The 16,038-nt window shown below is 44.6% G+C and overlaps 1 protein-coding gene across 1 annotated transcript; it reads right to left on the reverse strand.

The window, feature by feature from the left end:
- Positions 1 to 1,174: 1,174 nt before the first annotated feature.
- LOC135385018 (uncharacterized) lies at positions 1,175 to 5,697 on the reverse strand. The gene is made up of 2 exons (XM_064614195.1): positions 1,834 to 5,697; positions 1,175 to 1,789 (listed from the first exon to the last, which is right to left on the reverse strand). Exons 1-2 carry the CDS (start codon positions 5,695 to 5,697, stop codon positions 1,175 to 1,177), a joined length of 4,479 nt encoding a protein of 1,492 aa, XP_064470265.1.
- Positions 5,698 to 16,038: the final 10,341 nt, after the last annotated feature.

Raw genomic sequence — 16,038 nt, forward strand, 5'->3', positions numbered from 1 at the left:
ATGCTCTTCGAGAGTGCCCAGTTGGAGATCGCACATCACTTCACTTCACTTCACAAACTCAGAACAACTTTTAAGGAAATGAACTATTTCAACTTAGGAGGCTGGCGAGGGGCCGACTGACTGGAAGCTACATGATGGTCTGACTGCCCATGAGGAGGTTTCGCGTTGGTTTTTATTAAGCTCCTCGTGCAGTTTTCTTTTTACATTTATTTTCCCCGTAGTGTTTAAAAGCAGCGCTTTAGGCCTCAAGGACCCTTCGGATTCTAAAAGCTTCTCGATACGTTTGCAATTAAAGGCTCAGACCTGCGGTGGTGGTAATGGTGTGCATCAACCACTGCACCTGTCATCATACAGCACCTGTTTTTACTTCCGTATTTTTAGTCTTGCTAATGGCACTTCGCTTATGTGGATTATGCACGGTTATACTCTTTCTGGAAGACATACTCTTCAACAGGTGGTTTCACGCAGAGTCACTTAGCGTACACTCAGAGCTATTACAATCTTAGCAGCTGCGATGTCCGTCTAATCAGATATGGGGGGAGTCGTCTCTCCCGTCACCTTGAGGAGCTCAAGTCGAAGGATTAGTATTAGCGGGGGTGGAAATCCGAAGTCAAAGAAGGCTAACAAAAGGTATTCTTTGCACTCCTCGACACAACAGTAAGTTGTCGTTGAAGGACGGGGAAGCCTGCGGCTAGGTATAGCAAAATGTCTGATTCCGTCACACTACCCCCTCCTTAAGAATATTGACCCTTCAATATTCACAAGCATCAGACGAATCTGGCAGTTTGCTCTGCACATTGATGATACAGGAATAGTAATACCTCGTAACAAAACTATATATACACTCGTTCAATTCAAACACAGCAATGGGGTATAGGCGTATAGAACAAATACGATGCAAAGTTTCCGGCGCTGGCCAGAACGTACATATACAAATGCGTTGATGAAACTTCCAGCAGTGCTAATTAAACATATCAAAATTCGCCACTACATCAATGGTACACGCTTTACAAATAAGGATCAACAAGGAGCCATATACAACAGGTCAACATTTTTACAGATGAGTTTCACTCTTTGTGATAACATTGTGATATATGGGACATGTGAAGCCACAATAACACTGAGGTAACATTGGTATCGCTTCAGGCATATAACAAAAGAGTATATATGGCGTTCATACCTCGGTATACATACGACTGAGGTAATCTGCGCCCACATTGTCTTGACCGCGAATGTACTCCACTTTGAAATCGTACTCCTGGAGGAGCAAAGCCCAACGGAGTATCCTCATGTTGAGAAATTTCGACTCATTCAGGTATCTGAGCGGCTGGTGGTCTGTCTGGAGCGTAAAGTGGGTTCCATATAGGAAAAGGTGGAACCGCTTTATGGCCCACACAATGGCAAGACACTCCTTTTCAATCGCGGAGTAAGCCTGCTCACGAGGGCATAGTTTACGGCTAGCGTAAGCAACAGGGTGCAAATCGCTTTCCCCTTTTTGTAGGAGTACAGCACCCAGACCAACATCAGAAGCATCCGTCCTGAGGACAAAAGGCTTATTGAAGTCAGGGGCTCTCAAGATGGGTGGCTCAGACAAAGCGTGTTTAAGCGCATCGAAAGCGATTTGGTGCGCTTCTGTCCACTCGATAATGTTGTTGGCTCTCTTCTTGGTGAGGTCCGTCAATGGGGAGGCTAAGGTTGCATAATTGGGCACGAAGTCGCGGTAGTAGCCCGCGAGACCCAGGAATGACCGCATTTGCTTCTTTGTCTTCGGTCTTGGTGCCTCCCGGATCTTTTGCAGGATAGTTTCCTGTGGAGCGAGAGTTCCCTTCCCACCGTGTGCCCAAGAAAAGGAAGTTTCTGGAATCCGATCTCGCATTTGGTTGGCCGGATGGTTAGCCCAGAGTTCTGGATTCGTTCCAGAACAGTCTTTAGCGCGCTGAGGTGGTCCTCCCAAGTCGACGTCGCGATCAGCAAGTCGTCATAATAGTGGTGCACGTTGGGAATGTCCCTTAAGATGTGGCGCATCAGTTTGGCGAACACTGCGGGTGCCGTCTTGATACCGAATGGCATGGTCCTGAATTGATAATGGCCATGAGCAGTCGAAAATGCTGTGACTTCCTTGGACTCCGGAGTCAGCGGGACCTGCCAGTATCCCTTCGTCATGTCCATTTTTGAGAAGTATTTATGGCGGCCTACCTCGGCCAGCAGACAGTCAGCCCTTGGAATTGGCTCGGCGTCAGCAACCAGATGTTTGTTGAGCTGTCTAAAGTCTATACACAGCCTATTCGAGCCATCGGGTTTCTTTACAAGGAGTGCCGGTGAATTGTAAGGGGACTTGGACTTCTCGATGACACCTAAACGTAGCATCTCCTTGACTTCCCTTTCGACCGTCTGACGGACTGTATACGGCAGGGGATACTGTTTCGTGTTGATGGGACGGTCGGTGCTGAGCTGCAGGTCACACTGGACCTCCGTGGTCTTCCCTGGCACGTCGGAGAACACGTTCCGGTGCTTTGTTATGATGTCACGCAAAGCACCCTCTTGGCGGGTGGTTAGGGAAGGTGCAATTAGGATGTCTTCGTGGGTTTCCTTAACGTCGTAATTGAATTCGGGAATTTCCACGTCAGCGTCTGCTTCGTCCAGTTCGACGACAGTCATAGCTACCTGTGTAGTTTGGCTTTCGGCAGATGCCGTCCGTTCCTGATACTTCTTTAACATATTTATGTGGAACACCTTTTTTGTGTGGCCGAGGTCGACGAGGTAGTCGACGGCTCCTCGAGTTTCAGCGATAGCGAATGGCCCCTTCCATTGCATTGTCAGCTTGTTTGACTCGTTGGGCAACAGCAACAATACTTTATCCCCGGGTTTCAGTCGACGATCCTGGGATCGAGCGTTAAAATATCGGGCGTATCGCTCTGACGATCTTTCGAGTTCCTCATGTGCAATCTTGCAAGTCTCCTCAAGTCTATTACGGAGATCGAAAACGTATTGGTAGGTGCTCTTCAATTCGGGTTCGATTTCCTCCTTGTCCCATAGCTCCCTTAGAATTGTCAAGGGTCCCCGCACATTACGCCCGTAGAGGAGTTCAAAAGGAGAAAATCCCAAGCTCTCCTGCGGCACTTCTCGGTATGCGAACAGTAGCGGTGCGAGGTAGCGATCCCAGTCGCGGGGTCGCTCGGCGCACATACGTCGGAGCATGGTTTTCAACGTTCCGTTGAATTTCTCGACCAACCCATTGGCCATGGGGTGATAGGGGGTCGTCGTCAACTGTCGTAGTGATAGGAGCCTTGCCACTTCCTTCATTAGCCCGGACGTGAAATTGGTCCCGCGGTCACTGAGGATTTCTTCCGGGACTCCTACTCTGCTGAAGATGTTCACGAGGGCTTCGGCGACTCTCTCCGTTTCGATGCTCGGTAGAGCAACCGCCTCAGGGAAACGTGTTGCGTAATCCATAAGTGTGAGGATGAACTTGTTTCCTCGGGATGATGATGGATGCAACGGCCCAATGATGTCGATGGCGACGCGTTTGAAAGGCGTATCGATTACGGGCATCTTCTGCAGTGGTGCCTTAGCCGTCTTGCCCCTTGGGGTGGTCCTCTGGCATATGTCGCAGCTAGCCACGAAGCGCTTGGCGTCTGCTTGCAGTCCGGGCCAGTAGAATTCGGCCAATACACGATCTGCTGTTTTCCCACTTCCCAAATGTCCCGCCATCATTCCGTTGTGGGCCAACTCCAACACTGAGTTGCGGTACTTTTTCGGCACGACCAACTGTAACGCTTCTTCGGTGCTCTGATCCCTTTGGCAACTTCGGTACAGTTTATCAGCAATCAGGATATAGGTCGTGCTGCCGCTTCCTTTTCTTCGTCCCTTTTTGATTACGCCTACTTCATCGAAACACTTCTTCAGTGTACTGTCTTCTTTCTGGTCGCGGCCAAAGTCGTCAGTGTTAAGATCTACCGCCAGCTCGGAGGCTTTTAACTTGTGAAAACGCTTTTCCTTTTCTTTAGCTTGTTGCCTTGTACTGACAGCATGCGCTTCAAAGTCATATCCCTCATTGCGTGTACTCGGCTCCTCGACCTTCTTGTCATCCTCTTCATTTGGGGTATATTTCTCTGTCAGATGAACACCCTGGTGATGCTTGGCCAGCTGTGATACGTGCGTTCGTTGGATGCAGTCCCAGTCTGGATCGGGGTCTTCAGCGTTTCGTACGCCCTCTACGTTCCCAAGGACTAGGTCGTATATGGGATTTTCCATGCACCTGGCCTTTACCCGTCCAGTGAAATACGGCGTGGTAACGAAAATTTCCGCTTCCGGTAGCATCCTTACAGTGTGGTCAATCAAAAAGACGGGATGCACGACGCCGGTTAGCTCGTCTTCGCCTATCAAATTTCTCCGCACGATTACGGTGTTACAACCGGTGTCTCTCAGAACTGTAATGGCTTTGTCGCCCAGTCGGCCTTCTGTTACTGGCAGCTTGTTGATACGATACGATTCCTGGGGACCTGTCACTGCCGCTTGAATCACGGGGATCTTCATTCCGCTCTTCAGTTCCACGAATCCCTCATCCAAACATAAGGCTACTGATTCTTTCGCCGATTCCTTGTCGGGCCCCTTCTGCCGTTCGTCAGTTCCCGCTCTGCAGTTCCAGGACGTGTGGCCTATCCTACCGCATCTTCTGCATTTCGGAGGTGGGGGTTTCGCTGCTGAGCTTCTGCAATCTTGAGGACGATGCCCAACTCGATTACAAATGTAACACCGCGGGCGGTCTTTCTCGTTATGTTCTGCGGGCTTCTTAGAGTGCTCGCTCCTTCGGTCGGCTTGACTTCGGCCATCGTCTTTACCTGTCCTCATTTTTCTTCCGAAATTTTTGAGGTGATGAGCTTCCACATATTGTTCAGCTCGTGCTACGAGTTCTTGTAGATTTTCCCCTTTCCGTTCCCGCATGTAGAGGGTCAGCTTCTCGTCGCTATGCGTAAACAATTGTTCCTTGAGAAGTAAGTCTTTCACATTCTCGTATTCTTTCTTGGTATTGGACAGCTCGATCCACCTCTCCCAATAGTTATCTAAGCGGGCCACGTATTGTGACACTGTTTCGCCCTCCTTCGGCGCGGAATCGCGGAACTTTTCGCGAAATCCGTCTTCTGTTAACCGGAAGCGGTGCAGTAGTGCTTGCTTTACTTTGTTATAATCGACGCAGTCGGTCGGTGCCATACGGCTGTACACTGCCAGCGCCTCGCCGGTTAGGCATATGCTCAGGGCGCTCGCCCATTGGTCCTTCGCCCATTTTTGGCCTTCAGCTACTTTCTCAAACCGTATTAGGTAGGCATCTAAGTCGTCCTTTCGTTCATCAAACGGCGGCAACAATTTGTGGGGACTTACGCCTTGGAATCTGAGGGAATCGACGGGTGCTCTGCTTTCCATTCCCTGGCCTTGACCATTTGCGGCCTTCAATAACAGTAGCTCTTTTTCTTTTTCTAGCTGTAACATCTTTCTCTCATGCTCTTCTTTCGCAGCCTCGAGTTCTAGTCGTTTTAATCTTTCGGTGGCTTCCGCCTCTTCCTTCTTTCTTTCGCGTTCGGCAACTCGGTCTTCACGCGCTCTGTCGCGCTCTACTTTTACCCAATCCTGGAGCTCCCTGCCCTCTAGGCCTAACGTTTTGCCCATGGCAATTAGCCTCTCGGTTAAGTCTGTTTCCATTTTCAATCGATGGGTTTTCTCGAACACTCGCGCCAGCCAAAACTACCAAGCACCTTTCCTTCTCTCTCAGCGTGTGTGAACAGTCCGTCCTGTCGCGGACGCCAGATTTTTGTCACGGAAACCCGGTATGCCTTTTGATTTGCGCGCAATCACACTGTGGCTACGAGATGATCGCTCCGAGTGGGCCGTCACCTCCAATCTATGAGATGGGGAGGGCTAAGCTAATCTCCACCGGCAATCACTGCGCGGCTCCAACAGTGGGCTAACTATACCGTTTCCGACAATTCAGAAGAAGTGGGCGGACTGATCTATGTCAACCGACATACGCACTGGGGCAACACACATAGAGAGAGTAGAAGTCCAGGTGCTGGTAACAATAACAATATTTACTTAGCAATCATAATCTATTCTAGCTCGCTGCTACACAACTCAACAAATCAATGCTAGCGGTTACAGGGTAGCATTAACACTGATCAAAAGATGCGCAAAGCATGGTAACAACTTATGGGTAATGCGGTTCCGGATAGTGTAGATAAAGTTCCAAATTCAATTATAATCAAAGTCTTATCTGTTTCGTTGCTGGCAATGTTGTCTTCGAGTGCTGCAGCTGTCGTTGTCTTCCTGATGATGCTCTTCGAGAGTGCCCAGTTGGAGATCGCACATCACTTCACTTCACTTCACAAACTCAGAACAACTTTTAAGGAAATGAACTATTTCAACTTAGGAGGCTGGCGAGGGGCCGACTGACTGGAAGCTACATGATGGTCTGACTGCCCATGAGGAGGTTTCGCGTTGGTTTTTATTAAGCTCCTCGTGCAGTTTTCTTTTTACATTTATTTTCCCCGTAGTGTTTAAAAGCAGCGCTTTAGGCCTCAAGGACCCTTCGGATTCTAAAAGCTTCTCGATACGTTTGCAATTAAAGGCTCAGACCTGCGGTGGTGGTAATGGTGTGCATCAACCACTGCACCTGTCATCATACAGCACCTGTTTTTACTTCCGTATTTTTAGTCTTGCTAATGGCACTTCGCTTATGTGGATTATGCACGGTTATACTCTTTCTGGAAGACATACTCTTCAACAGGTGGTTTCACGCAGAGTCACTTAGCGTACACTCAGAGCTATTACAATCTTAGCAGCTGCGATGTCCGTCTAATCAGATATGGGGGGAGTCGTCTCTCCCGTCACCTTGAGGAGCTCAAGTCGAAGGATTAGTATTAGCGGGGGTGGAAATCCGAAGTCAAAGAAGGCTAACAAAAGGTATTCTTTGCACTCCTCGACACAACAGTAAGTTGTCGTTGAAGGACGGGGAAGCCTGCGGCTAGGTATAGCAAAATGTCTGATTCCGTCACATAGTGGAATTTCTCTGACGGGGACAAGTTCGGGTTATCGTGAACGGCGCTGCAGTACTGCTCCCAGAACGGTTGCCAGGAAAGCAGGTCCCCATCGAACTTGTATAGGTCCAGTTTCTGAAGCTTTATACCCCCCGTGCCTGTGGAAAGCGCGGCACGTATCTTGCTGGTCACCGTAGGAGTTGCACCGGATTCTTCACCTGCTTCAGTTACATTCTGCGCAGCAGTCGCTATATGTCCGGCATTTAGCTTGTTGATCGCACACTTCAGTCGAGCAAGTGCGCTGAGAGCTTGATCTTCGTACTCCGCGATCACGGAATATTCTTCCTCTATCTCAGCGCTCGGTATTTGTGGATCTATCTCCTCATTTATCTTCTCTAACCTCTTGTTGCTGGCCGTTAATCGTTCCATCAGAACGGTCAGCTCTTCTACAGTTACGTCAGTTTTCTGAAGGGCGGAACTCACCTCGTTGATTATTTTTGTGTTCCGCCCTCGCTGTGCAGTTCGCTTCGGCTTCAGCCTTTCGATGTCCTCCATGCCTTCTGACGATGAGCTCATATCCACAGGCAGTCACCTTCACACAACACAGTTACTCAGTCCACTGAGTTCAGAGTCCGCTGAGTCGCGTAAATCCCGGGTTTCGGCACCAATATTTTGTAGGGAAATGTGAAGGAATGCTGAATGCTGTTGTAGCTGCTTAATAAAACAGTACCCTTGTCTAACACTCAACATTTAATACTACCATGTAGACTCAGATACATAATGCATGGGAAAAAACGAAAGAACTATAATTCGAGCGTCTGCTCGGTAGCGAGGTAGAATCGTCTCTGTCTCTATCGCCAGTCACACACAGAACACCAAATTCCCCAAAGGAAACCCGATCCGGACCTTTCTCCAAGTCACAGATGGGCGCAAACGGAGACGTGGTCCATAAACACCCCGCGCAGTAACGGTGTGGGGGGAAGAAGTGACCCCTCCTGGCGGAACCACTGCCCTGTGTGTCAGGAGTTTGTCTCTCTCGGTTCGGATCTTCAACACCTGCAATACATGTATTGCGTATAAGAAACAGAGTAAAGGTCACAATCAGGAACCGTCACTTACTACTGTACTGAAGGAAATCAGGAAGAATGGCAAACAGAATGAGGAACTACGGTGTAAAATGTCCGAACTGCTTTCTGAAATGACGTCCTTGAAAGAGACTATAGAGAAGTTCGGCACTCGCTGTCACGACCTTGAGATTAGAGCAGAGAGGAATGAACAGCAAATAACAGAATTGCAGATTAGCAATGCCGAATTCCAGAAAGAGGTACTTTCGAAGGATAAGAAAATCGCTGATTTAGCTACTGAGGTTGACAAATTGGACAAGTACTCTCGTCGCACTAATTTAGAGATACGGGGAATACCGCACAAACATGGTGAGGATCTCGTAACCGTCATGAATAATTTGGCAAGTAAACGTAATGTTCCTGTATTAAACGAAGGTAACATGGAAGCTTTGCATAGACTTCCCGCAGCATCTGGCAAAGTCCCAGCAGTTTTGATACGCTTTAAGGATAGAAACACACGTGATTTGTGGTTGAGATCTCGGACCAGTGTTAAGTAACTTGCAACTACTGAGAGAGTACCCCGGTCTGTTCGTTTGCGAAAATCTTACAGCGAGAACCAAATCCCTTTTGTGGGAGACTAGAGTTGTTGCTAAACAGATGGCGTATGCGCACGTGTGGGAATCACAGAATTTACGTAAAGAAAACTGATGAAGCGAAACCGGAGTGCATTGACTCGAAAAATGATTCAGAGATACTGTGATTGTGAGCTGCTGGCTCATTCCTTTTGCATCTCTTTTTCTTTTCTCTGTGTGTTTTCTTTTGAATATCATTTTTGTTCATGGCAGGAGAACGTGTACTATTATCAAACTCGGGTACATCCTTTGTACACCTTAATATTCGTAGTATTAATAAACATTTTGATGAGTTAAATCATATAATCAATAGTCTTGGCGATAGTGTCTCAATTGGTGCGCTGTCGGAAAAATGGTTGCAGGTCGGCCGAGAAAGTCATTTTCATGTTAATGGCTATAATGCGGAATTTTCGCACAGAGATGTTGGTATTCATGGTGATGTTTCTATTTACATTAAGGACGGTGTGTCGTACTCTGTTAGACGTGATATTTCTTTTCATACCCCGTTCTGTGAGAGCTTGTTCCTTGCGTCATGGTCCTCTGCAATCAGCTTATTCCAATGCTAGGAAACCTCTTATTATTGGGGTAATTTATCGCTCCCCTCAAAGCCCAGTATACGACTTCATTGATGAATTTAATGCAAAACTATACAAGGGTTTATGAATGAAGGGTTAAATATTGTTATGTTAGGTGATACAAATATTGATTTGCTTCAGAATGAGAGAGTAACTGCTTCCCATATCGAATCAATTTATGGAAATGGCTGTAAGCAGCTAATCGAGAAACCTACTTGTATTGCGGAGGGCCATGAGTCTCTTCTTAATACAAATCTGATTCGTCAGTTCTATGTGGTACCATACCTAGTGATATGACTGACCATGATATTATATATATATATTGCTGAAAAACATTTGAGGGAAAGCAGCCCTTCTAGCACCACAGTGTCGCGAATTGATGATGTTACATTTGTGCATGCTCTGTCCGAGATAGACTGGTCTTGTTTAGATAGAGTAGATGGTGCGCTACAGAAGTACACGTTATTTTCAAATATGTTAGACCTGATCCTGGAGCGCTCTAGACAAGTTAAGGCTGTTACCAGAAGGAATACAGCAAGGCAACCCTGGGTTACAAGAGGACTTTTGAGGAGTATATTGCATAAAGCGAATCTTTACAAAAAGTGTCGTCATAGTCCAGAAAATGATACTTTAAAAGCTCGCCACAACAAATATAAGAATATTTTGAAGGACCTGTTACGCAAAGCCAAAGCTAATTATTACGAGGAGCAAGTTTTGGCTGCTATAATGGCAATACACAAAAGCTGTTGAAAGTTGTTGACATGGCACTGAACAAAACGGGTAAAGGAAATCGGATTGATGCCATGGGGGACTCCCAAGGTAACATTTTTACTGATAAGTCCAGGATTGCCGAAAACTTTAAAAACTACTTTATAGAGGTTCCTGGAAGTGTCAGTCGTTTTGCTGCTCTAGATGAACCTGTAGCAATGCCCCCTTTTAATTCCAGTACTTTTTTCTTACGCCTACATGTCCAGAGGATTGATGGTATCATTCGCGGTTTAAAAAAATCGAATACTTACCGATGTGATGGTATATCTACGTCTTTGCTAAAAAAATGTAATCACGGTCTATCACACCCGCTTAATTGTGTTATCAATGCGATATTTGAAGATGGTGTGTTTCCTGCGGAACTGAAGATGGCAAAAATAGTTCCTGTTTTTAAGAAAGGGGACAGGCTTGAAGTACAAAATTATCGACCTATAGCAATTTTGTCGGTTTTTAACAAGGTTATTGAAAAGCTTTTATTAAAGAGACTGGAACATTTCTTTAACTCATCTAGGTTACTTTCGCCTGCTCAGTATGGTTATACGAAGGGAAAGTCTACTGCACTTGCCCTTGCTGATATATCTGAACAAATAAAAAATAATATTGAACGCAATATCTTAACTCTGGGTGTCTTTGTTGACCTGTCGAAGGCATTTGACATTGTTGATCATGAGATTTTATTGCGTAAACTCGAAAGGTACGGGGTGAGAGGACTACCGTTAAAGTTAATTAGGAGCTATTTAACTGATAGGCAGCAGTATGTTTCAATTGATGGCTCATGTTCTGTATAAAACAGAACATAGTCGGAGTACCACAGGGCTCTGTGTTGGGACCTTTTCTTTTTTTAGCATTTATAAATGATTTGACCGATTCTTTGTCTGGGAAAAGCATTCTTTATGCAGATGATATAAACATATTTGTTTCTGCAACAAATAAGGTTGATTTATACATAAGGGCCAATCGGGAGCTTGGAATTCTTGGAAACTGCTTAGCATCCAACAAGCTCATTCCAAATATAAATAAGTCATCCTATATTGTGTTTCACTCTGCACAACAAAGATTTGTCATCCCAAACGAGGAATTGGTATTCTGTGGTTTAACTTTACGTGAGGTAAATTCTACCAAGTTCCTTCGTCTAGTATTTGACAAGCACTTGAAGTGGGATCTACAATACATGTGCTTGCTGTAAGGAAAAAGATGTCACTGGGGATTTTTGCGCTCACTAAAATTAGGAACTTATTGCCACTAAACACATTACTGTCCGTTTATTATGCGCTAGTTCATTCCCACCTCACGTATGCTGTCGAGGTGTATGGATTAGCTTATGGTGCAACCCTGTATACTTGTTGCAAAAGAGAGCCCTCAGGATTATATTGCATCTGCCTCAGAGAGGATCTGTCACATTTGCATTTACGCACCTACGTGTACAGCCAATTTTTCAATTAATCAAATATCGAACTGTATTACTTGTTCATAAAGTGGTCCACGGGTATGTACACATTGATTCTATTAATATAACGAGATTGGTGACACCGCATTTTACCAGGTCTGATTCGTTGCAGTTACGGTTGCCCAGGGTTAGAACCAACTATGGATTTAATAGCATAAGCTACTTTGGTGCAAAGGTTTGGAATAGCTTGCCGCATGAAATTAGGGATGTATCTGCAGTACATGTATTTAGAAAATTATGTAAAAATTTTATGTTCAGAAGTTGAGCCACTTCTGTGTTCGTTCGTGTGGTGCCTTACAATACACAATGTTGCGATGTATTAGAGACCGCCTCACGGGTTTGTCCCAGCGGTCTAGCACTTTTTCTTTTCTTTTTATAATGGTTGTATTGATAAATAAAATATGAAAAATATCGTTGCGATCAATCATAGACAACAGCCAATGTTCTCCCGGGCCGTCGTGTGGATGCGTATTAATGACAATGAAACCTTCTTGAAGTGGCGAAACTCTGTCGGCAGCTTAGGTTCCTCGACACATTCTTACAGTTTGAGGATTCATTGAAAACAATAATTCAAGATCTAGAACGTCTATGATTTAATCCAAGTGAACTGGCAAGGTCGGCATTGACGGTCAATATCTTGGGGCTCTCACTTATAAGTATAACCGACACCGCGTGAGGCAATGGTTTTGCATATTTAACTTCAATTCTACAATTTCCCTTGCGTATGGGATTAAAATAACCGCCCACAGACTCGTCTGCACTGAGATTCCAATGTAAGATCAATGAATTAGTTTTATAACCTATAGTAATTTCAAACTATATATAGTATAAATATATACTTATTAGTTTTATAATTAGTTTTATAATTATGAAAGATGTAGGGTATTGCCTGTGGCGATGAACCTCCCCACTCTCCAAAGCCAAAAATAAAGTTGTTGTTGTTAGTTTTATAATTCTGATAACGTACACTTCTATCATTCAGTTGAGATATAGGAATTCATAATAGCTTCCTCTGCATAGATCATTGTCCCAATTGTATGAGAGTTGTTTTCTATGTCCGTCAATCGTTAGCGTTACTGAACTCACATTGAAATGTTCAAAATTGAATGAACTCAATTAGAAGTCGCCCTCATAGGCTTCGGTTCGTGTCATAACCATTAAGATTTCATCCGGAATGCGATCGGTGTATAGATTATCAAAAATTCCGTCCACCGAGCCGGCAGTTAATGTCTTAATTTTGCTCTCTAAACCTCGCATAGTATAGCATGCTGGATGTTTCTTCAATATAGACTAGTGAGATAAGAAAGTTGAGTTAGTGACTTTGACTCTACGTAATGACAATACTGCGTTGTGTATCTTGATTTGATGTTGGTGTGTTTCTCCTGGACCAGTCAATCAGCGATGCGTGCCGCTATAGCGTAAAATAGCGCAGACCACGCTATAGCGTGCACGGCAGATACCCTAACATCCGATCCGGGTAATAATAGCTTAATTTGATCTGTCAAATCTGTATTAACACGCACGACAACTTCAAATAGTTTACCACCACTTGTTCTAGAAATGAGTGATTTAGCAACTTTGGAATTTGGATCGTTCGCAGCATATTCACCTGAGTCATAAATATACAAACCACAATCATCTACTGTTTTCTGAAGGTGCGTATTTGTGTGGAGCAAAGTGTCAAGCATACATCGATAGGAATTCAGACAACTTGACGGTACTAATCGCTGATTGACATATACATTAACATACTTATTGCAGCTCCCAAGTTATTCACGGGGAATACAACATCATTGACTACACCATCCGCAGTTCTCGTATATGGATAACTTCCATCACTTCTCAATATCTGCATAGTTAGTTTAATGTACATGCTAGAAACATCAAGATAGAGATTGCTTATATTCTATTCAATTGTAGATTCGCCACCGGGAATTATCGATATAGGATAGAACAATTGATTCTCACATGATTCTATAGAGATTTGAGTTGGCGGCATTTGAAATAGCTCACACTCTTTCCCCCTCAAAACCAGTTCGGACTGGGCGTGGACTACGTTGACCAATGACATGTTTGCGACCGAATACAACTATCACCCTCTCCACTGTTTTATTTTTTCATGGCTTGCCACACCACTTATCTGGCGTTGTGACTCTAAAGCGCTAACCGCATACGACGAATTCTCGACGGAAAAACGGCCACCGTCACCGTGTTTCAGGTGAGCCGACTCGAGCAATGGGAACTTCACCGATTTCTCGACAACTGTGGACAGAAAAATTCGCCGAAGAGCGGAAGCGGCCGCTCGACGGCAGCCAATAGGACCGCTCCACGCGCTGTCGTTCCACGAAAGAACTTCTTCTGTGTGCCACTATAACTTTTCTATGTGTAGGAAAACATTTATCAATTAATTTGAAGTCAAAGTTTAACACGGAGTAACGAAACGCCCGCCAGGGCGCCACCGTCCGCCGCAGTGGAAATCTGTGCATGCGGTTCATCCCGCCGTTTTTTCATCGAGTTGTCGTGCCGGTGGATTAGTTGGCCGTTTTTCCGTCGAGAAATCGTCGTATGCGGTTACCGCTTTATTTCCGCTTTTCGCGAATACTTCGTTTTATCTCGCAGGCACCCAACCCGAATGCAATTGTAAAAGTGGTTGACACTGTGTCGCGAACGCTTTGATTTAGCCCGCAGCAATCAGTTATCTGGTCTTGTTTCCGGTTTTGCCGTATCTTGGCCCCCATTGCAAGCCTTGGACGGCTCCTTTTTCCTATCCACTCAACGGACAACTGCGTTGACGAAAATATTTGTTCGATATCGCGAAAGGCCCGCTGCAATCAGTTATCTTGCCTTATTTCCCGTTTTGCCATATCCCGGACGGCTCCTTTTTCCTAGTCATACAAACAGACAACTGCATTGACGAAAATATTTATTCCGCACTCCAATCGGGTTGCTTGTCAAAGACGTCTTTTCTTCTTTTTCTCCTTCTGCCGCCTCCTGCGAAATCTTTTAAGACTTATGCTTTAAGCTCAGGTGCACTGCTTCTAATAGCTTCTTTCAAATGTTGTCCATCTGATAGTTTCCGTGCGAGATTTTTTGCAGCATTCATTGCGGTCTTAGTATCATATGGTTGTGCTCGGCGCAGGAGTGGTAATGCAAACTGGTGTAATGGTGTAAGGCCGCCAAATCCATTCCGGGATAGTGGATTTCTGGTATTTCTTTAAGAAACATGTCTAAACTGTAGAGCTAAAGCTGTTTTGCCTGGGCCTTTGAAGTGGAGAGTTCGACCAGTGTCGTCACACAACTTAATTGAAATAAAATTTATTTCGTTATGCAATAGCTTAAAATATTGTATGTTTTGGAATGCATATGATATTGTCTTCCTTTGCAGAGTATGGGACTAATTTTAATATGGGAAACTTCTTTGCACCTAAATGGTGATGATTCGATAATGTCACAAACGATAAAATGATGGAATAACGGTGTAAGCCTGAGGTGCATGTTTCCACTCGTAATGCTTGCAAAGGTTCTAAGTGGTGCAAAACCCAACATATTAGACAGGTATTCTGATAGATGAATTTTTACACCATCAAGTGGGTCGATAGTGCAGAGCTTTGTGTCATTGCTATATGAGTAGCGCTTTGCCCTCTAACTCGTTGTTGATTGTGAGCAGTAATTCTGGAGTTTCGTAGCGATTTGGTGGGATAGTTATTCTTTTTGTTACAAGTGCTTATTTCTCTATAATCAAGTCATAAGTGCGTTCAAATGTGTCTCCATGGTAGTGGGCTGTATCACCTTCTAATATAAAATTATTTAATCGGAGAAGATTCTTGAGCTGTTCTGGAATAATAAAGAGACCGTGTAATGATTGTGACAATCTATAACTATTCTCTCGGAATGTTACACTTACTTCGATTTTGTGCGTTCTAAAAAAACGATTTAATGTGGTCTTGACAGAACAACCTGGAATGAATGCAATCAAGCCAATTGGAGTAAGAATAGAAATTTCTTCTATGCATAGCTGCGAAGCGAATTCCTTTCGAAGGAATGTGTCCTGGCGCGGTACCTTAGAACCTATATATTATAGAAGTGCCTTGAATGGATGGCACTCCAATAGCATCTTGTAGGTTTTCATCTAGAAATTTAATTGAATGAATAGAATGCGGCAAATGCAACACATATCTCCCACCATTGTAATTGAAAGAAATGTTCAAGTCTTCAAAAACCTCTAGAAGAGCCTTTTCCAATTTTCTTTTAACGATGATAGTCTTGAGAACCTCTGCAAAGTCTTTGTAATCAATCTGCACGGCACTGTCATCACTCCGTGGTATATTATAGAACAAATTAGATGGATAGCTCTTGTAATCCAACTTCATACTTTCCACTCAGTTGTAGGGGTGCATTCAAAGCATCTGTAAAGTTGCCTAGTGTATTTGTTGGATATAATTCGGTACAGTCATATCCTCCTGTGTTGGTATGTTCTCATCCCATGTCTTTGGTAATTCTTTACTAAATGTAATTTTAGAGAAT

Source organism: Ornithodoros turicata, chromosome 2, assembly GCF_037126465.1.
Source record: "Ornithodoros turicata isolate Travis chromosome 2, ASM3712646v1, whole genome shotgun sequence".
Taxonomy (NCBI): domain Eukaryota; kingdom Metazoa; phylum Arthropoda; class Arachnida; order Ixodida; family Argasidae; genus Ornithodoros; species Ornithodoros turicata.